Source organism: Neomonachus schauinslandi, chromosome 5, assembly GCF_002201575.2.
Source record: "Neomonachus schauinslandi chromosome 5, ASM220157v2, whole genome shotgun sequence".
Taxonomy (NCBI): domain Eukaryota; kingdom Metazoa; phylum Chordata; class Mammalia; order Carnivora; family Phocidae; genus Neomonachus; species Neomonachus schauinslandi.
Window position 1 is genome coordinate 57,853,547 of NC_058407.1, and position 21,705 is coordinate 57,875,251.

General features: G+C 47.6%; 2 protein-coding genes across 2 annotated transcripts; one reads left to right on the plus strand and one right to left on the minus strand.

Annotated features, from left to right (window-relative positions):
• Window positions 1-1,218: 1,218 nt before the first annotated feature.
• GLS2 (glutaminase 2) lies at window positions 1,219-14,492 on the plus strand. The gene is made up of 18 exons (XM_021687260.2): window positions 1,219-1,458; window positions 5,691-5,790; window positions 6,234-6,355; window positions 6,975-7,104; window positions 7,640-7,719; window positions 7,806-7,969; window positions 8,187-8,245; window positions 9,944-9,976; window positions 10,258-10,316; window positions 10,809-10,875; window positions 11,028-11,078; window positions 11,301-11,477; window positions 12,129-12,260; window positions 12,374-12,466; window positions 12,664-12,725; window positions 13,225-13,301; window positions 13,735-13,798; window positions 13,936-14,492. Exons 1-18 carry the CDS (start codon window positions 1,277-1,279, stop codon window positions 14,090-14,092), a joined length of 1,809 nt encoding a protein of 602 aa, XP_021542935.1. The 5' UTR covers window positions 1,219-1,276; the 3' UTR covers window positions 14,093-14,492.
• Window positions 14,493-14,633: 141 nt separating this feature from the next.
• Window positions 14,634-17,076, minus strand: SPRYD4 (SPRY domain containing 4). The gene is made up of 2 exons (XM_021687259.1): window positions 16,471-17,076; window positions 14,634-16,159 (listed from the first exon to the last, which is right to left on the minus strand). The coding sequence occupies exons 1-2, from the start codon at window positions 16,553-16,555 to the stop codon at window positions 15,621-15,623; spliced, it is 624 nt and encodes a 207-aa protein (XP_021542934.1). The 5' UTR covers window positions 16,556-17,076; the 3' UTR covers window positions 14,634-15,620.
• Window positions 17,077-21,705: the final 4,629 nt, after the last annotated feature.

A 21,705-nucleotide genomic window follows, 5' to 3' on the forward strand; every position in this document is an offset into this window, starting at 1 on the left:
CTGTGTTAGGCACTGCGAAGATACAGATAAATGTTTTCCTAGTTGCAAATGATAAAATTACCGAATGTGCTTAGTTTTCAAAACTCTTTTCCGTGAGGAATACAGGGGCAAGCAATTAAAATAAAATTTTGGGAGCACTTAAAGGTATATAAAATGGGGGCACCTGGGTTGCTCAGTCGTTAAGCGTCTGCCTTCGGCTCAGGTCATGATCCCGGGGTCCTGGGGATCGGGCTCCCTGCCCCGCGGGAAGCCTGCTTCTCCCTCTCCCACTCCCCCTGCGTGTGTTCCCTCTCTCGCTGTCTCTCTCTCTGTCAAATAAATAAATAAAATCTTTAAAAAAAAAAAGGTATATAAAATGTGTAAGGGCCCACTCAAGAACACCAAGTCCTAAACAGCCACCAAATAACTGGTAGAGATAAAACGAGAACCCAGGCAACCTAGTAACCACCAGGGTGACCTTTTCAACCGCCTCCGGACCTCCCTGAAGTGCCCAGGGGCTGTTTCTGGTCGGGCTATTTTCCGGCCATCTGACTCCTCACTCACCAATACCGCGTGCCGGAGACTAGGCGTTCATTTGACCTCCATGCCGCTCTACGCGGCGGGTTACTGTGTTCGGCTCTGGCCTTCGAACGCTGAAGGTCACTTAGGTGGCCTCTTAAAAAGGGCTCACTCTTATCCGAGTGTAGAGAGGTACCGCTCCCCTCTCTCTCTGACAGCTCCATCGTTCTAACGCCGCCGCGTCCTCCAAGAGCTCGCCAGGCTTCGCAAAGCGCCAAGCCTCGGCTTTCCCGCCCTCAACGTCCGCACGCAAGGCCGCCGCAAGGTGCCAGGGCACGGAGGAATTCACAGGGCTTTCGCGGACGGCCCACCGCCTTGCTCTCATTGGGTAGCCTCATCTTTTCTCCGCCCCCAAGGTCTTTGCTTCCCCGATGATTGGACCTAGGAGTTGTCCATCCCAACTCCGGGCACCGCCCCCTTTTTTTACCACCCACTAAACGCCCTCCGCCCCATTTTCTCTCCTATCCACTCTTCGCGTATCCCCTGTCTAGGCGGGGATTGAGAGCATCTCGCAGTGGTCCGAGACATTTAGGGACCGGCCCCTCCCCCTGCTCCGACCCCACCCACTGGGCCCCTCCCCTCCCCTCCACATCCTAGGCGCCGCGCTCCAACACCGAGCTCTCCCCACCTTGCGACGTTCGGGATTCCTCCGCCCCTCCCTCCAACCAACGCTCAGACTCCTCGGGCGCTCAGGCCGAGCCGGAGGCGTGCTGGGGGGATGCGCTCTATGAGGGCTCTGCAGAACGCGCTGAGCGGGGCCGGCAGTCACTGCTGGCTGGGAGGCTGGGGTCACCTGAGCCGGAGCCCTCTCCTTGGCGGGGGCGTCCGGCACCACCTCAGTGAGGCCGCGGCGCTGGGCAGGGAGACGCCGCACAGCCACCAGCCGCAGCACCAGGATCAGTAAGGCTTGCGGGACAGGGGCAGGGGACAGGCTCCCTCGCACTCCCACTGTCGTTCTCGCCAGCTCCCGAGTCCCCTTACCCCCGAGAGCGCATCTCATCTCCCCTCTCTTCTCCTCGCTCACTAGCCTGCGATGCCTTTTCCTTTAGATTTGGGGCTTTGGGTACGCCGCGCTCGGGCGGTAACATGCCGTCTGCCCGGGAGGGCGTTTGGGCAGGTCGGTCCTCGGGATGGTGCCTGTCCAAGGTGCGTACTTAACTGGGATCGCAGAGGGGCGCGGAGTGTTGCTTGATGCACGTGTCTGAGTGCAGGGCCGTGTGCGCACCGCGCAGCCTCACCCTCCCTCTCATTCGAGGTCCACGGGTGTATTTTAGGGGATGAGTGGGTAGGGAACAATCTCCTGTCTCGAGTCCTGGTGTACTTGGGTCTGTCCAGCTGTATGGTGTGTCTGTGTTTGGGCATGTCCTCGGCGTGTAGTGTGTGATGCGCGTGTATTAGTGCGCAGGTATGTGCGTGTGTCGTTTGCTTATGTGTTGGATGTATGCGTTGTCAGGGTTCTCAAATCTGTAGAATAAGGGTAGTTTCCAATTGGTTGTTGAATGAGGAAAGTCGTAATGGGGAAAAAATCATAAGACGCAGATTTCCCAAACCAGAACGAGTCAGAGCCGTTGTTTGTGCTGCTCGGGCTCCCTGATTTAAAGGGTTCTCTTAAAAATAAATAATATAATATAATATAATAATAAAGGGTTTGCTTCCCTTGGGTTATTATTCTGCCCCAGAGGCTGCGGCTGCACCTCTCTCTTCCACCACCCAGGAACACTGGGTGGCTGAGCCTCTTTTCTCCGAAATGCAGACGGAGCTGAGCAGGAAATTTTGTCCTTTCTAGAAGCCAACATAGACACTGCCTCAGTAGCCCCTGCCCTATTATAGCAGGAACAGAAAATGGACCATCTCCCTGTCATTGACATGTACCGATGACATTCAGAAAGACATGCACATTGTAAAGTAGCCAGACAGACACAGCACTCACTGTCTCACCACCACTGGAACCTCTGTCCTGAAGGTAACAGACCAGTAAGGTATGATTTACTTATTAATTTTATGTCTATCAGCCTCTTCTCAAGGAAACATGGAACATGCAAACTTTAAAGAATAAGCCCTCTCTCTCCCATTCTACTCTCTACTCCAACTTTTCCCAAATAATCACCATGGGAGAAACGGTAGGATAGAGCAAAGCCTTAACTTCCCTCACCTTCAAACTTTCTGTGGGATGGGGAGCAAGCGGTATCCCTGATTCCTTCCACACACACTTCCTTATCCAGTGGAGTCAGGTGATGGAAGTGTTTTGGGGAACCTTGATCCTCCTGCTTCTGACCGACTGCTGGTGTTCCCGTAGGCAGAAGGAGTTCAAAGCACTGACAGAGGATGGGCTCTGGGGGTGATACCATGATGGGGAGGGGTTCTTGTATTTGAGGGGGGAAAGGAAGGCAGAAAAGAGAAAATGCCCTGCTATTCAGGTTCTTGTTTGTTTTTTAATATTTACCTTTATCATTTCTGATTATAAAAAAAAAACAAGATAGAGTATCAAGAAGAAAATAAAGATCCCAATAATAGAGGTAACCAGTTAATATCATTATATCCATATATACCCTATATATGTATGTATAAAATTTGACAAAAATAGGATCATAGTATTCATATTCTTTGGTAACTTATCTTTTTTGTTTATGAACAGCTTTTAATATTGAATATATGTGTGTGATATTGTCATTTTAATGGCTGCTCCTTTTTTTTAAGGTTTTATTTATTTATTTGAGAGAGAGAGAGAGAAGGAGCAGAGGTAGGGGCAGAGGGAGAGGGAGAAGCAGGCTCCCCACTGAACAGGGAGCCCGATGCAGGGCTCGATCCCGGGACCCTGGGATCATGACCTGAGCCCAAGGCAGTCGCTTAACCAACTGAGTCACCCAGGCGTCCCAGGAAGACAAAGATTTATAGAGGGATGTATATATATAGATATATAAAGATGCATAAAGAGGGAGGGGGTGGGAGAATGGGCAAAATGGGTGGGGGTGTGGGAAATACAGCCTTAAAAAAAACGGAAGAAGGGGCGCCTGGGTGGCTCAGTCGTTAAGCGTCTGCCTTCAGCTCAGGTCATGACCCCAGGGTCCTGGGATCGAGCCCCACATCGGGCTCCCTGCTCCGCGGGAAGCCTGCTTCTCCCTCTCCCACTCCCCCTGCTTGTGTTCCCTCTCTTGCTGTGTCTCTCTCTGTCAAAAAAAAAAAAAAAAAAAACACGGAAGAATTGGAATTAGAAATCTTTATATCTTAAAAAAAGAAATTTTTACATCTTGGGGCACCTGGCTGGCTCAGTCAATGGAGCATGCAACTCTTGATCTCCGTATCATGAGTTCGAGCCCCATATTGAGTGTAGAGATTACTTAAAAATAAAATCTTAAAAAAAAAGAAATTTTGTCATCTTTTTATTCTGCATTTAATCTATAACCTAAAATATCATATCTGTTTTGATTTTGCAATGTACTTCTAATTTAGAAAAGTAATGAATGTAGACTCTAAAAAAAAAAAAACCCACAAAAACCTAACAGTGGAGCAAGGGAGATTCTTCTGTCAGTAAGATGGTGGGTTGTGTCATACCAACAGCATAAACAATATTGGGAAGTTTGAGAAAGCCTTTACAGAATTAGTACATTTGACCTGGACCTTGAAGGATGCGCAGGACTGTCCCAACTGAAGGAGAAAAATGTCATTCCATACAGAAGTTGCAGCATAAGCAAAGGCCAGGAAGCCTGACAATGCCTGGACCATTTGAACACCTACCTATTATCTGGCATAACTGGAGTGTCAGGGCACAGTGGAGAATAGGAAAGGAAGTTTGGCAGGTTGTTTTTTTTTGTTTTGTTTTGCTTTTTAAGAGTTACTTATCTTAGAGATAGCATGTACATGTCGGGGAAGGGGCAAAGGGAGAGACTCTTCAAGAAGATTCCCCGCTAAGCATGGAGCCCAACTTAGCTTGACTCGGGGCTCAATCCCATGACTCAGGAGATCACAACCTGAACCAAAACCAAGAGTCCAACGCTTAACCAACTGAGCCACCCAGGTGCCCCTGTTGGCAGGTTTTAAAGAGCCTTAAATGCCATACCAAGAAATAAGAACTTATTTTGTAGGCACTGGGGATCTAACAAAGGTTTTTGAGTAGAGAAATTATATTTGAGTTTTAGAAAGAACTGGCACATTGTGGAAGATGGGTTGGAAGTCGAGGGAGTGTAGTAGCAGTTAGGGAACAGACAATGTGGACTGATGATAAAGAAGCATGGTTTACTGAGCATTTACTTTGTGAAAGACTTTTTCACAAAATGTTATGTTAATTAAGCCTACTTCACCCATGTAAAATAGACATTATTACCCTTATTTTACAGATGAGGAAGCAGGTTCAGCAAGATTAAATAACCTGACTTACTATCCCTATTAAGGTCACATAGCTTTTAAGGGGCAAATTCTGGTACTTTCTACTATACCATGCTGGCACAGGGGAAGAAAAGAGGGTGGATTTGAGAGACATTATGGTAGTTACCATAATGTGGGGTACCAACTGAACATGGATGGAAGGTATGAGAATTTTCTAAATGATTCCATGTTTCCAGCTTGGCACCTGGGTGAATGATACCACTATTAACCCAAATGAGCACAGGAGGAGGAGCAGAGGGAGGGAGGCGAGATAATGTCAGGTTTGGACATTTTGAGTTGTCGGTGCCTATGAGACATCTAGAAATGGAAGTGTCTAGAAGGCAGCTAGAAATAAAGATCTGAAGGTTAGGAACAAAAGAAAGCTAGAGAGTAAGATTTAAGACTTCCCAGAAAAGATGTGAAAGTTGGAGGTTTAGGGAGAGATCAGATGATTCAGGCAGGAGGGCTGAGTAAGGTAGAGTGAGGACACCTACCTACCTTTGTTTGTTTGTTTGTTTTCAAGATTTTATTTATTTCAGACAGCGAGTGAGAGAGAATAGGAGTGGGGGGAGGGGCAGAGGGAGAAGCAAGCTCCCTGCTGAGCAGGGAGCCCGACCTCAAGACCTCATGACCTGATCCGAAGGCAGACACATAACCGACTGAGCCACCCAGGCACCCCAGGGACACCTACGTATTTATAAGGCCATGTTCTAGGAGAAGCAGGGAGCGGTTCTCACGTTTCTATCCTCCTTCCCTATCTCTGCCCCCAGTGACTCCTCAGAGAGTGGCATGCTATCCCGCCTGGGTGATCTGCTCTTCTACACTATTGCTGAAGGACAGGAACGAATTCCTATCCACAAGTTCACTACTGTAAGTTCTCCTCTACCTGTTCAGAATGCTGAGCCCTCAGGATCTCTGCAAAGCGGGAAAAGGAGGGCAGGACAAGTGTAGGGCTGCTAATGGGTTGCTTCATGAGGGTGAAAAATAGTAGATGGCAGTAGATATCTAGGCTCATAGGCAATCCCATCTCTGCTCCAGGCTGGGAAGATTAAACCATCTGATTCAACCTATATTCTTGGTTTGAGACTTGGCCCCAAGGGGTTCAGAAACCAGCTGCCGTGATGAAAAAGGGCAGGAAACCCTTATTAGCCTTCAAAGCTGCACCATTCCCTCCTTTTCTACTCTGCAAACCCATTTGTTCCATCTGTTGTGGTAGCTGGGGTTGAGCTCATTGTTATCCACTGGGAAAGAATATTAGGATTGCATTGCTTTCCTTGTAGTTGAACTTACCAGGCTTCTTCTTTCCCCTAAAGGCACTGAAGGCCACTGGACTGCAGACATCAGATCCCCGGCTCCGGGACTGCATGAGCCAGATGCGCCGCATGGTTCGAGAGTCCAGCAGTGGTGGCCTCTTGGACCGAGATCTCTTCCAAAAGTGAGGGCCCCAGAATCAAGGGCACCATTCTCAAAACTGTTCTGTGGACATAGACTATAACAGCAGGGAGGGCTCTTGGGGATTGGATAGTCCAGCCCCTCACTGTATTACTTATTTATTATACAAGTAACATATGAATGTTCATATACTCATTATAAAAGTGCAAACAATATAGAAATACATGTTCTCCTTTCCCTGTCTCCCCAACCCCAGTCCCTTTTCCCAGAGGTAAACATTGTTAACAAATTAGTGTGTATCTTCTAGATAATGTCCTATACATTTATGTACATATAGGAATATATGTAAATATACTTATATGATTTAGGATTTTTAAAATATTAAGGTGACCCACTACACATATTATTTGGGTATTTATTTTTTTCTCATATCCCAAGACACTGTGTCTTGAGCTATCTTTCCACATCATTACAACCCCTCATTTTAGAGGCAAAAGAAACTTGAGACCCAGAAAGAAAAAGTGACATGCCGAAGGTCATACAGCTGTTGGTCCCAAACCTAATGACCACTCGCACTTTCCTTATTCCCAACTTCCATGGCTCCGGAGTGAGTCACAGCTGCATCTCTCCAGCCCCCTAACCCAATCGTGTCTGGGATCCAGGTGTGTGAGCAGCAACATTGTGCTCCTGACCCAGGCATTCCGAAAGAAGTTTGTCATTCCTGATTTTGAGGAGTTCACGAGCCATGTGGATCGCATCTTTGAGGATGCCAAAGAGCTCACTGGAGGCAAAGTGAGGGCAAGGGGACTAGGGGAGGGGCAAGGGCTCTGGGCCAGATATACCTTGCTTCTTGGAAATTTCCTGGGGCTGGGAATCCGTGATTGAGAGATGAGAAACAGAACCTCTAAAAATGGGGACAAGGGCTTTATATATTTCTATACATGTAATTTCTGGAGCAGATGAGGGAATCCAAAGTTTTGAAGGGGACAATTAGCATAAAGGATTCAATAGAACTTTGAAAGAGACCTATAGAGTAATTAAGCCCAAGACCCAAAAAGGGAAGCTGACCCAGAATTCTCCTCTTTTTACCTTCCATAGGCTTTAGTGCCATCTCTATAGGAATAGGGCTACAGAAAGATAAGGCCTTCTTGGACTTAAGGCTTGGGTGTCCCTGGAAACAACGGGCAGGAGGGAACCCTTTGCCCTGCAGAAGACAGAATTTTCACTTTTATCTAAAAGATTCTCCTGACCCTGAACCTCAGCTCTGTTCCCCCTCTCTACATCCATATCTCTGTTCTGTCTGTTCTCTGTCCCCACTCGTGCCCAGGTGGCGGCCTATATCCCTCAGCTGGCCAAGTCCAATCCAGACCTGTGGGGCGTCTCCCTGTGCACTGTGGATGGTCAGCGGTGAGATGCTGGGCGAGAGGAAGGGGAGGCGGGTCACAGGTGCAGAACATAGGCTGACCCCTTTCGCTGCACCTGTCTGCCTCCAGGCACTCCGTGGGCCACACAAAGATTCCCTTCTGCCTGCAGTCCTGTGTGAAGCCCCTCACCTATGCCATCTCCATCAGCACCCTAGGCACTGACTACGTGCACAAGTTTGTGGGCAAGGAGCCCAGTGGCCTACGCTACAACAAGCTCTCCCTCAATGAGGAAGGTGAGCACCACCAGAGCTCAGCCGGACTCACAGCTCTCCCCCTTCTTATTCCCACCTATCCCTGCCGCCCTGTTTATTTCCCTGACCTTCCTCATTAGCTCTGTCATTTCATCCTCCCCGGCAAAGAAATCCTTCTTGTCTAGCCTGCGGAGTGGGTGGACTGTAAAGGAGGCTTTGCGCAGCAGCTAATAAGACTGGGTGGTTTGTATTTCCCCAGGAATCCCCCATAACCCCATGGTCAATGCTGGCGCCATTGTCGTGAGCTCCCTGATCAAGGTCAGTGCCATCCTAGCCTTATGGTAGGTACTGTTCTCTAAACTCCCTTGTTCCTATATTCCTCGTATCTACCCAGCTCTTCAGGGGGTTGACTTGAGGGTCCCCAGGAGGCAGTGAGGGCACAGCAAGGACCCACCTATGTTGAAGATGTGAGTAAAAGGAACTGTACCTCTGCTCCCACCCATGAGTCTGGAGCACAGAGCTTCCTGGCCCTTAGAGAAGTGAGCAGGTCTTGACCCCTGCCTAGGACCAAGGGCCACATGCCAGATACAGGGGGAGGACAGGACTGTTGGGCACTGATTGGCCACTTCTGGGTGAGAGACACAGAAGGAAGGGTGAATGGCCAGGCCAGGGCAGCTATTCACGTCACCTGAAACTGTGAGTTGGCCTTGAGCAAGGGTATCAGGCTGGCCTGTCAGCTGTAGGTCTCCCAGGGCTTGAGCAAGAACCTGAGAACAGTGTGGGCAGCAACACTCCAGAGCCAATCACAACCCCTCCTGAGGAAGGTGGTGTTAGGAACCCTCCCCCAAGGGACTCAGGTGTCAGAGTCCCTATGGTGTTGACACTGTGGTTGACATGTGTAGGAAGCAATGGGGTGTGGTGGGGGTGGGGTGGGAGACCAGGCTCAGGCTCTCCCCTTGCCCTGGGATAGCTCTGTCTACAGCCCTGTAACCTGCACCTGCCTCATCCTATTCCCATCTAAGCAGGACTTTTGGACCTGACTCTCAGCTAAAATCTTCAGCTTTACTTCAGTTATCAATATATTGATATAACAATATTTTTTAAAAGATTTTATTTATTTATTCATTAGAGACAGAGAGAGAGAGGCAGAGGGAGAAGCAGGCTCCCAAGGAGCAGGGAGCCCGATGCGGGACTCGATCCCAGGACCCTGAGATTATGACCTGAGCCAAAGGCAGACGCTTAACCGTCTGAGCCACCCAGGCGCTCATTGATATAACAATATTATATGCAACACACCTCTCATCCCATTCCTGTCAGTCCAGTTGGAGATGGCTCTAGGAGTCAGGGATACGATAGAGTATGGCTCCAGCCTGGGCTGTAAGGGATGAGGATGGGGATCAGGAATAGGAGTGGGGCTTGGGGACAGGACTGGAATCAGGAGAATGGAAGTGAGAGTCAGGGATGAGGTCTGGGATTGAGAATGGAATTGGAAGTGAGACTCAGATGGGTAAGACTCACGGATGGGGTGAAGTTATCTGTACTCATTACTTGATAATAAAATCTAAATGGTTTGGTTTTTAAGATCACTAGATATGCAGGCATACAAAAAAAAATCTCAGTTGTAAAAAAAAAAAAAAGTCATTGTAAAATGTAAAATATTCCCAGTAGCAAAACCAGTATAAGACATTAAACTCCAGGGGCACCTGGGTGGCTCAGTCATTAAGCGTCTGCCTTCGGCTCAGGTCATGATCCCAGAGTCCTGGGATCGAGCCCTGCATCGGGCTCCCTGCTCTGCGGGAAGCCTGCTTCTCCCTCTCCCACTCCCCCTGCTTGTGTTCCCTCTCTCACTGTGTCTCTCTCTGTCAAATAAATAAATAAAATCTTTAAAAAAAAAAAAAAGACATTAAACTCCACTAAGTCCTCCTGACACTTCCCTGTCATCATCCTAGGCTTGGAATGCTGATCTCTCTCTCTCTCTCTCTCCCTCCCTCTCTGTTTTTCTTTCTCTCTTTGCAGATGGACTGTAACAAAGCAGAGAAGTTTGATTTTGTAAGTTCCCTTGCTACTCAGCCCCTGGCTGCTTTTCTCCACGGCATGTTGTCCCGTCCAGCTGCCCCAGTGCCTGGCTCTAACCCCACTTTGATAGTGCACCAGCCCATACTAGAAGCCTTATTTCCAGAGGTGTGGGAATCCGTGGCCTCAGAGGGAAAGCCTCCTGTGTCCCTGCTGGGATAAGGACTTAGGAGTTCAGAAGGGTTAGTCAGGCTAGTATGTGTTGAGTAGGGGTCCTCACCCACGTGATGCCTTTCATGCCGCTTTTTCTCTTTTAGGTGTTACAGTATCTGAACAAAATGGCTGGGAACGAATACATGGGTTTCAGCAATGCCACGTAAGGCCCCATTTGCAGGATTGGCTGAATACATTGTGGGATAGGTGCATGTGCGATAGAGAAGGGGGATGATAGAATCTTAAGAGGAAGAAATGCAGGGGAGTTTTGGCCACCCAGCTTCCTCTGAACCCATTCATTGACATTTGTTTACTTTGTAAAAGAATTTGTTCCATTTCTATTTAGTATTTAGAGAGGCAGTATGAGGCTTTATCCCTAAGCCCTTTCTTGCCAAGCCTCTCAAAGCCAAAAACCTCATCAGTTTTTCCAAACTAGATGACTAGACAATTTGGGGTTTGGGGGTTTCTTTTTTACACTTTACAATAAAGCTATGGCCAGTGCTTGCTCAGGGTCAGAAGTTTCCTCCAGGATTACCGTGAGAAGTCAGTTTGACATGTGTGATCTAGTTCTGTCTCTCTTAGGGAAGGTATTTTTTCCCCTTCTCCTTATACCCACCCCTCAAATGTCAAGTACTAAATTGGGTGTTTGCTTCAGATTCCAGTCAGAGAAGGAAACAGGGGATCGGAATTATGCCATCGGCTATTATCTAAAGGAAAAGAAGGTAACTGGGAAAGGCTGGTAGAGAAAGTCCCTGGGAATTCTGCAGCTGGTAGAAGGGCACATGGGGTTGGGGACTTCGGTTGAGATCCTGGCAGTGTGACAGGGTCTGCTGATGGTCTGAAAAGAAATGCTCTCCCTTCTTCTTCCTTACAGTGCTTTCCTAAGGGGGAGGACATGATGGCTGCTCTTGATCTCTATTTCCAGGTGAGCAAACACTGCTGTTCAGCTCAGGGCCAAGGGAACAGGACAGACTGCCATCCTTGCTCTGATCCACAAGAGGGATGCTCCTCTCCAGGGATTCTGGTGTCCTTCAGAAACACCAGGGGAACTTTTTGAAAGATCAAGATGCTAAGAACGTGGCTCTGCTCCCAAGAACACAGTGCTCATGATCCACACTGCACCCTCACCTCTGCCTTGTCTCCATAGCTGTGCTCCGTGGAGGTGACCTGTGAGTCAGGCAGTGTCATGGCAGCCACCCTGGCCAACGGCGGGATCTGCCCCATCACAGGAGAGAGTGTACTGAGTGCTGAAGCAGTGCGCAACACCCTCAGCCTCATGCACTCCTGCGGCATGTACGACTTCTCAGGCCAGTTTGCTTTCCATGTGAGTGCTTCTGGCCCTGCCATCCGTTTGCCACTGGTCCAGAGCCAAAAAGTGAGGACAGGCTTCTTCCTGCCTCCCCGTCACTAACTTCCAGCCAGGCAGTTAGGCTGAGAGTCCTTCGGGGAGTTTGTCAAACACACTGCGTCCCTCAAACACATCAATACGTGATGTTGCAGCTTCTGAACCCCACTTCTGCCACCCTTCATGTTCCTGGCACTTCTCCTCTAGGCCTCAGTGTAGAGGTCACTTCCTCAGAGAGGCTTTACTACCATCCTGCCTCCGGTAGGCACCCCCTCCCACTGCATTCTCTGTCACAGCACCCTGCTTCTTTCCTCCCATGTTTTCTCATAAGCTATGATTCTTTTTGTCTCTTGATCATCTATCTCCTACCACCGGGATGAAATCAAAAGAGACCGTCCTAGTTCTAGGGCAGCATCAGGCACAGCATAGACCCTCAACAAGTATTACTTAGTGAAGCCATGAGTTTAAGGGGGACAGGACAGGAGAGGAGTAAGAAAAGAAGCTAAGTAACAAGCCAGGAGGTTGAGATGGACATGACTTTGCCTGTGCAGTCATTTGGGATAGACTAACGTATTAATCTAGACTTGAGGGCACCTCTAGCTCATCCTCAGTCTCAACTTTATCCCCAAGGTGGGCCTGCCAGCCAAGTCAGCTGTGTCAGGAGCCATCCTCCTAGTGGTACCCAATGTAATGGGAATGATGTGTCTGTCACCTCCATTGGACAAACTAGGGAACAGCCGTAGGGGCATCAGCTTCTGCCAGGTGAGTTACTTTGCATAAGGGTCTTAATGGTTTTAAATGAGTAAATGAAACAACTTTGAGCTCCTACTAAGTACAGAGAGTAAGTAAACAATCTCTTTGGTTTACAATTCTAGAAGTTGGTGTCTCTCTTCAATTTCCACAACTACGATAACCTGAGGCACTGTGCTCGCAAGTTAGACCCACGGCGTGAAGGGGGAGAAGTTCGGGTAAGGAAAACCCCAGGTGGCTTGTAAGAATATTTCAGAATAGGAAAAAATATATATATATATTTCAGAATAGAACATTCCATTAATGCTTTAGCAATACCCTTGGCTAAGCATCTTTGGAGAAGGGTCACAGGGCAGAGCTGGGCATGGGTGAGCTCAAAGTCACAGTCAATCTCAGGTGGGTATTTGTTTTCCAGAACAAGACTGTGGTGAACCTGTTATTTGCTGCCTATAGTGGAGATGTCTCAGCCCTTCGAAGGTACCAAATAAACACAGTAAAATCCTCCTGGTCAGAGATCTCATTAGGAGTCAACACAGCAAAATAGTTAAGTGCTTCAGCTTTAGAGCCAGATAGAATGGATACAGACTGCATTTAAATGAGATTATTTTAAGTACAGTGACTGCCTTGTGATAAGAATTTAAATAATGGCAGCCATGTTATGATTAACCGCGGTGTTAAGAGCAGAGTCCTAGGAGGTAAGTAAGGACCCTGCCTCAAGTAGATCACCAACATCAACAAACATGTACTGGGCACCTACCAGGGGTAGGCGGTGATGTTTCTGGAAGCATCACACCCCTGTCTGATTTGGGAGTAACAGTCTCATCTGGGTATAGAACATGATTATGCAGGGTCTACACATCTTAGCAAGCTGTTTTCCTTTTTCTGGAACCCATCCAGTCTGGAACCCCACTTCAGAAAAGACACTAGTGATTCTAGGCTGATCTGGGTAACTCCAGCTGCTTTCCACTACCCTCAGGTTTGCCTTGTCAGCCATGGACATGGAACAGAAAGACTATGACTCCCGCACAGCCCTGCATGTTGCTGCAGCTGAAGGTATCTGAAGGTTAAATAAAAGGGGAAACAGATCTTAAGACCCTTTCTTTTTCCTTTTTTAAAATATTTTATGCTTTTTTTTTTTTTAAGTAAACTCTACTCCCAACATGGGACTCGAACTCACAACCCTGAGATCAAGAGTTGCATGCTCTACCAACTAAGCCAGCCAGGCACCCCCAAGACCCCTTCCTTTCTACCAAGAGTACTCCCCGTTATATATGCCCTTAAGGTTACAGGGGCTGCAACTAGTTTTGTCCAGATGCCCTGCAGTTTGCAGGCCAACTATTATTGGGTGCCACAGGGAGCAAAATGGGAAGAGGCCTTTCCCCCTCCCCTCTTGGTTCAGACTCCACCTGCCAAGGTCTGTACTAATGTTAACACCAAAAGGTTGAGGATCTGTACCATCTCATGTTCCTTCTGCTCATATTCCTAGGACACATCGAAGTTGTTAAATTCCTGATTGAAGCTTGCAAAGTGAATCCTTTTGTCAAGGATAGGTAAGTAAGATTAAGCTAAAAGGGGGTGGGGCTTGGGCAGCAGCTTCTCTACCACCACCCTCCTGCCACCAGTCATGTATATAACCATAGCACTGGGGATGTCTTCTTTGCCCGATCACGGTCTTCGTTCCTTTTAGGTGGGGCAACATTCCCCTGGATGATGCTGTGCAGTTCAACCACCTGGAGGTGGTGAAACTGCTTCAGGATTACCAGGACTCCTACACACCATCGGAGACTCAGGCTGAGGCAGAGGCTGAGGCCCTGTCCAAAGAGAACTTAGAGAGCATGGTGTGAGCATGGGACATGCACACGGTCCCTGCTCGAGGAAAAGCATGAGCTGGCCACACACTCAATCCATAACCACCAAACATGCTATGGAGAGCCACACTGCTTCAGCGGGGACCAAGACTTAGGCCACTGCTTTCTGTGAGAGTGAAAATACCCCATTCCCTTGGCAGACAGAGTATAGAGAAGTGCCTTGGTGGACACATGCAGTAGAGCAATCCATGGAGACGATGAGCTTCCTCGAGGTACAGCCTAATGGTTTGGCCCACTCAAAATCATCCCAGGTCTTCACCCAGGTCCCCTCTCCTTCTCCCTAAAGAAACCATTATGAGAGAGACAGAGATACTCTGGTAAAGGGGCCCTAGCCACCATGCACAGGTATATCCACAAAGGAAGTGGGACAGCCATGTACCAGGCTTTAATAGTCTGGACAGGTCTGCCCTCGTTGGCTGGAAAGTACCGCTGCTACTGCTAATTTTATAGACAGAGAAAGTATTTTGTGCTCAAATAAACTTTAATTACACAAATTATTATTTTTGTTAAACCCAGTCCTTCTCCCTCTCCCCTAGGGGTATCTAGCTGCATTGCCATCAAAGGTAGAATAGGAGGGAACCACAAGGTCAGACAGAGCCTGAGAATACCTATTTCACGTACATACTCATCCCACCACGTTTTCCTCAACCCTAAATATTACTATAGGTTAACTGTATTCTGCTGCCAGAGGTCAGGTTGGGTAGGGGAGCGGGGCGGTAATACGTGAGGGTTTGGGACTGAGCAGGCCCAAAAATGGATTGTGCAAGACCTCAGGCCTCCCTCCTTGCTCTGGAAGTTCCAACTGTGGCAAAACTATCTTGTCTCCTTTGGGCATGGCTGTAACTGGCCCAGTGATTATAACAGATTGACCAAATGTCAGAGGTGTGCAGATTAAGGCAGATGGACTCTGGGTGGTGATAGCTGCAGCAGTGTGGGGCTAAGAGTCTGGCACTGAGGTACTGGGGAAGGAGGGCTCTGTTTCATTCAGACACAGTAAAGCACTTCCTGAGGGAGCCAGAGCCCAGACTCTATTGCTATAGAGAGAAAGGGCCAAGTCATTGCACCACTCCTCCAGCCAGAGGTAGAAAGGATTTACTCTGGAGAGATCCTAGAGTCCCAAGGGGGAAAAAAAATTACATGGGGGCAAAGGGAGGCAGAGGTATCACAGTGATGAATAATTCAAACAAAGTTGAAAGCTAATACCCCAGGACTGAATGCAGTCTGAGAAAGGTCCGGGCACAGGGAGGCAGAGTGACTAAAGGAAGCCAGTCAGGCAAAGTACACTCATGATAGCTTAGGAAATTGGCAGTAGTTTGCGGGAGGGGAAGGGTGGCTGTATGCCCAGCTTTCACAGGGTATGGGAGAGAAGACTTAGATATTGCACAGAGGGCCCAACACTGCATTTCGAGAATTAGAGATTGCTTGGTGGCAAAATTAAAAGGTTTCAGACACTTTCAGAGGAGAATGGCCAAGAGCATGATTAGGGACTCCAGTGAGGGACACACTAGAGGCCTTCAGGCACCTCAAGCCCTGAGTGGGTCAGCAGCTCTCCATCCCAAAGGGCAAAGGCAGGTACCACTGGACCTCGGAAATCTGTCTGTAGTGTGTGGACCACAGCGACCCTGCTCACATCCACCAGGCTCAGCTTCTGGGCCTCATACTCCAGCAGTAGCCCCACCTTCTCTGGCTGCCCAATGCCCTCAATAGGGGCTTTTTCATTGGCCAACATGGTGTGCCACCTGCGCTGGGCATAGGTGAACACCCAGGAACGATCGTCCACACCGATGCAACTATCCCGGGACATGTCCACATCTGCCACTCCTATCCGGAACTGGTGGGAACGTTTCACTGTCACCTCCCAGTAGTGCCTGCCACTGGTGACAGCCGTGTCTGCCAGGACCACTGCCCACTCCCGGAAGCGCTCCACATTCAGGGCCAACTTGGTGGGCTCCAATCCCACTATGCCATATTTGACACCTGTGTCACCTTTGAAGAGCGCCAGGCTGCTGTGGGCGGTTTTTTCTTCCAGTTTGAAGCTGATGGCTGCGAGCAGAGCAAAGAGATTGAATGATGACGGGGGTTAGAAGTGATACATACATATTACGATCTGAAAGGCAGTCAGGAGTTCACGAGTACACGGGAAAGAGTCAGAATGTCACGCGGGCAAGAGTGGGACACTTTAATATGGGCCTTCGGACTGGGGACGCCTCGGGATAAAAAAAAAAAAAAGATCGTGCCCCATGTTTGGACTCTCAAGACCAACGCAGATCGGGAGGGGAAATGACCCAAAAGGGCTCCCGGGAATAACTGAAACCATTTTGGAGATAAAAGAGAGTAAGAGGAAATAATTTTACCTCTGCGGGCTTCGGCTGCGGCAACCCCCAATCGTTTGGCTCCCCAGCGGCACAGGCAGAGCGAACGTACAAAAGGCAGCGCCATCTTGCGCCGGGGATAAACGGCGCACGCCCCCCCCGCCTGAGACCTCGCCACCTGCCCTCCTGCTCCTTTCCGACGTAGTGCGCGAGCGACCGCCGCGCACTATGATGACGTAAGAGAGCCAGCGCCTAGTAGGGGAGCCGCCATTTTAGTGAGTTCTGCTCTAGGTCTGCCCGTGGTTGGTAGCGTTTTTTGCCTGAGGGGAATACTGCTCACGTTTTTACCAAGTAGGACCTTTAAAAAGATGGTGTAGCAAGATATCAAAAGTATAGATTTTAGAATTAAGCAACAATCGAATTCGAACCCAGCTCCACTGTGTGACTTTGGGCAAATCACTTAACTTCTCCGAGGCTTAGTGTTTTCATTTGTAAACAAAAACAATAACCTTTAGACGTTGGTAAAAATTAAATGAGAGAATAACTTAGAATACAACTTGACAAATAGCAACCACTAGGTTAAGTGGCAGGTTGTTTTAATAAATAATAATGTGTAAATACTGTAAATGTTGGTTTTGTATTTTCAGGGTTATTGGAGAAGGACTCAAAATCTCCACCGTTTATTTCTTTGCTGATTTGCAGATTTGTATATCCAACATCCTATTAGACATTTCTGCCTGGATGTTCCCTTCCCCCCACTCACCCCGCCAGCCAGTCACCTCAAACTTAACATGTCTAAAACTTACTTTGTTCTAAAACTTACTTTGTCTTCCTACACAAGCTTCCTCCTCTGCGTAGGTTCCCTGACTTCTGTGAACTGCAACCCATAACCAACCAGCTGCCCAGGCCAGAAACCTGGAAGTCCTTGACTTCTTTGTCTCCCTCATCTCACATATCTGATTGTCCTTGAACCCCAATCACATCATTTCTCCCCTGGACTATTGCATTAGCCTTCTAACTGGACTCCTCATTCTCCCCAGTGCTGCGAGGAGGGAACGTTTAAAGAGGCAACTACATATCTCACCTATTAGGTGTTTTTGTTTTAAGATTTTACATATTTGAGAGAGAGAGCATGAGCGGGGGGAGGGGCAAAGGGAGAAGGCGACTCCCCGCTGAGCACAGAGTAAATGTACTGTGTTTTTGTTTTTGTTTTTTTAAGATTTTATTTATTTATTTGACACAGAGAGACGCAGTGAGAGAGGGAACACAAGCAGGGGGAGTGGGAGAGGGAGAAGCAGGCTTCCCACTGAGCAGGGAGCTGGAGGTGGGACTCTATCCCAGAACCCTGAGATCAAGACCTGAGCCCAAGGCATACGCTTAACAACTGAGCCACTCAGATGCCCTGTACTGTTGTTTTTGAATTAAATGAATGAGCATGAAGGGAGAAAGTTTTGTGCCCATGTTCTTGGAGTGCAGTGGCTGGCTCATTGCCCAGTAGGGGTCAGCCCGGTCCAGTCTTTACAACCTGCCTAAAGTGTGAGAAGAGTGGTTTCTGTTACTCGTAAGTACAGGAGCAAAGGCGTGGAGGACAGATTTCCTTCAGAAAAGTTATGCTCTGTCAATACTTTGCATCTTGGTGGTAATGAGAGGAACGTTCCTGGGTTCTGTTTCTGTAGTTTTTCTCCTAGGTTCCATCCTAGGTGTGAGAGCTAAAGCAATCACTGCACATTCCTCACACTGTCACTTAGACATACCTCTGTTACTTTATTCCCACTCAGGAAATAGATTTTTGCCTGTCATCTCTTGTATTATTTCACTTTTGCAGACTGACCATCCACCTGATAAACTCACCTTCATTATTCAGGTGATTTACCTACCTTGTTGCTAATATACAAGTAATTAATTCTTTTTTAAAATTTTTTAAATTAACATATAATATATTATTTGTCTCAGGGGTACAGGTCTGTGATTCATCAGTCTTACACAATTCACAGCGCTCACCATAGCACATACCCTCCCCAATGTCCATCACCCAGCCACCCCATCCCTCCCACCCCTCCACTCCAGCAACCCTCAGTTTGTTTCCTGAGATTAAGAGTCTCTTATGGTTTGTCTCCCTCTCTGGTTTTGTCTTAAAGTAATTAATTCTTAACATTTCCATGCATAATAATTAAGAAGTGATAGAGTTTCATTTGACAGACAAAAGGGGAAAAGACATTCAAGGTATAGGGAACAACTTCTGCTAAAGCACTGGGTAATGAAATAGAATGAGGTATTTGAGAGCCACAAGAAGCACAAAATTGTCAGGGCCTCATGCTGGGGAGATATAGAGAAGGTTGGAAAAGTTGAGGCTGAATTATGAAGAGTCATGTATTCATAGTAAGAATGTCTTTCAGGCGTTTAGGAACTGTTGAAGGGACACAAGGAGATGACAAATTACAGGTACTTTTATTAAAGATTTTATTTATTTGAGAGGAAGAATATGAGTGGGGGGAGGGGAAGAGGGAGACGGAAAAGCAGACTCCCCAAGATCATGATCTGAGCTGAAGTAAGTTGCTTAACCAACTGAGCCACCCAAGTGCCCCTACGGGCACTTTTATAAAGATAAAACTGATAGCAACATGGAGAATGAATTGGAGGGAATGAGACCAGAAACAGGGTCAAATGGGGTCTGAAGCCACTAGAGTCCTCAGGTGAGAGATGGTGTGGGTTAAGCCATCTAAGAGGTAGAATTGATAGAGTTTTGGTGACTGGTTAGGTGAGAGTGAGAGGATAGGGGAAAGGAGTCAAAGCTGATTCATAGGTTTCTGATTTAATGAGGGGATACAAAAGAAAAGCATGTGGGGGTTTTTGTGTGTGTGTGTGTGTTTTTAAGATTTTTATTTTTATTTATTTGACAGAGAGAGAGAGCGAGCGAGAACAGAAACACAAGCAGGGGGAGTGGGATAGGGAGAAGCAGGTTCCCACTGAGCAGGGAGCCTGATGCGGGGCTGGATCCCAGGATCCTGGGATCATGACCTGAGCCAAAGGCAGATGCTTAACAACTGAGCCACCCGGGCGCCCCAGGAAAAGCATGTTTTAATGGGGGAAGATCATTCTGTTTCAGACAGGCTGTACTTGAGGTGTCTACGGGACACACAGGTGAAAATGTTCTGTAAATATGTGGATATACATTTGAGGGAGAGTGGAATAGGCGAAGTCATCCAAGGAGAGGCTGTCAGCTGAACAGGTAGAGAATAAACTGACAGTACGATCCTAGTAAAACCAGTATCTGAGATAACACATATACTGTTAAGTACGCAGAACAGGTTCTAACCATAGTGAACATTGATTTGTCTGGCTTGGGGTTATATCTGACTCCCTAGAAAGAGCAGGGGAGAAGGAGGCAAGTACAGGATGGGTCAGTCTGTTTTCACTCTATTTCTTAGATTACCCCATTTCTAACATGTGGAGGGCCTCACCTGATCCAAGTGCTAATTGGAGCCCTTAACTATAGATGGGAGAGGGATGATGCGCTCAGAGCTTGGTGATTGTTCTGGACTTTGCCAGGAAGTCAGCAGTCAGCAAAGCATAACCAGAGAAAGAGAGAGAAAGGGGGCCCTCAGGAGCTAGCCAAAGGGGCTGCTAGGCTGGCTTGTGCTATGCTAGGGCCTTTGTCCTATGAAACTGTCCACACAATGGAGCTGGGTTACATGCTGATCTGGCATTCTGAATATGGGGCTAGGATAGAGATTCCACGTGGTGGATACAGAGATAGATGTTCACCCAGCCCCTCAGGACCATATCTCGATTCACCGTATATTGTAATTGCCAGAGAGGATGTTCAATACTTGATAATCATAAATTATGTTTATATCTGATTAGTTCATGAATCACTTCATTTACATTTGAAGGCAGCTAACTTAACATGTGTGTATTGCCTGGGTATATCTCATTTGATCCTCATACAATCCTGTAAGATCAGCAAATTAGATATTTTTATGGAACTCAGACCTAGGTTATTCTTTAGGTCTTGATAATATGGGCTGGCTGTGGAGTAGCTTCAGAGAGGTAGTAAACTGGTCCTGGATAACGTCAGAGGTGGCTATGGTAATCACATGAGACCCACTGTGGAGAAATGAGACAAGGCAAATAGCTCTGCCTGCAGATTCCCTGAGATTTATAGATGTACTTGCTCCCTAATATTATGGATTATGCTTCCTATGGCACCTCTTAGAGACTGAGAAATGGAGCCTTCTTTATTGAAGGGGGTATAATAAATTTAGGATCCCTAGCCCCAGGAATATAAAGAGTTTAGAAGGCTGATTGTTAGTAATCAAGAGGTAACTCAGTCTAGTGTAGAGACAAATGAGACTCCAGGATGATCACTATACAAGTGGTTAATACTTGAAGTAACTTTGTAACTACTCCAAGTTTGTTATTTTACAAATCCCTTTTCCCCTTTCCTCCACTGCCATAGTTCTTAGTAGAAAAAACAATTCAAAAATGTTTGTATGCTTACTCAAGCCCAGAAGAAAGAAATGGGAAGAATCTAGAATTTAAAATTTTGGCAACCGGGGCGCCTGGGTGGCTCAGTCGTTAAGTGTCTGCCTTCGGCTCAGGTCATGGTCCCAGGGTCCTGGGATCGAGCCCCGCATCGGGCTCCCTGCTCCGCAGGAAGCCTGCTTCTCCCTCTCCCACTCCCCCTGCTTGCGTTCCCTCTCTCAGTATGTCTCTCTCTGTCAAATAAATAAAATCTTTAAGAAAAAAAAAATTTTGGGGCGCCTGGGTGGCTCAGTCGGTTAAGCAACTGCCTTCAGCTCAGGTCATGATCCCAGGGTCCTGGGATCGAGTCCCACATTGGGCTCCCTGCTCTGCGGGGAGCCTGCTTCTCCCTCTCCCACTCCCCTTGCTTGTGTTCCCTCTCTCGCTGTGTCTCTCTCTGTCAAATAAATAAATAAAATCTTTAAAAAAAAAAAATTTTTGGCAACCCCCGAAAATAACCTCAAATACAACAATGAAGTAGAGTGATAGCCAAAAAAAAGTGAACAAGCTAACCAGAAAAGTAGACAAAGATGAGTTGGAGTGTGTCCTGGGTAATCCCAGGAGTGTTAGACCCCAGGAATCCCCTGCACTCTCAGGCAATTCCTCAAAGGAACTTTCCTTTGCAGATTCCAATGGTCCAGTTGCCAATTTAGCATCGGTGCCTTCTCACTGGCTTGCTCTGTTTCTGATGAGGAATGGAAATATCCTTGCCTTGCCTTCCCTGGAATTCTCCTTGTCTTCCAGATCCTCATG

Bases quoted from the DNA above. Each gene is read 5' to 3' on its own strand.
- GLS2 (XM_021687260.2), top strand. From the start codon at position 1,277: ATGCGCTCTATGAGGGCTCTGCAGAACGCGCTGAGCGGGGCCGGCAGT. The intron at 8,246-9,943 runs GTCAGTGCCATC...CTCTCTTTGCAG, and splicing joins TCGTGAGCTCCCTGATCAAG to ATGGACTGTAACAAAGCAGA. The intron at 13,302-13,734 runs GTATCTGAAGGT...TCATATTCCTAG, and splicing joins GCATGTTGCTGCAGCTGAAG to GACACATCGAAGTTGTTAAA.
- SPRYD4 (XM_021687259.1), bottom strand. From the start codon at position 16,555: ATGGCGCTGCCTTTTGTACGTTCGCTCTGCCTGTGCCGCTGGGGAGCC. The intron at 16,160-16,470 runs GTAAAATTATTT...CTCTGCTCGCAG, and splicing joins CGCAGCCGAAGCCCGCAGAG to CCATCAGCTTCAAACTGGAA.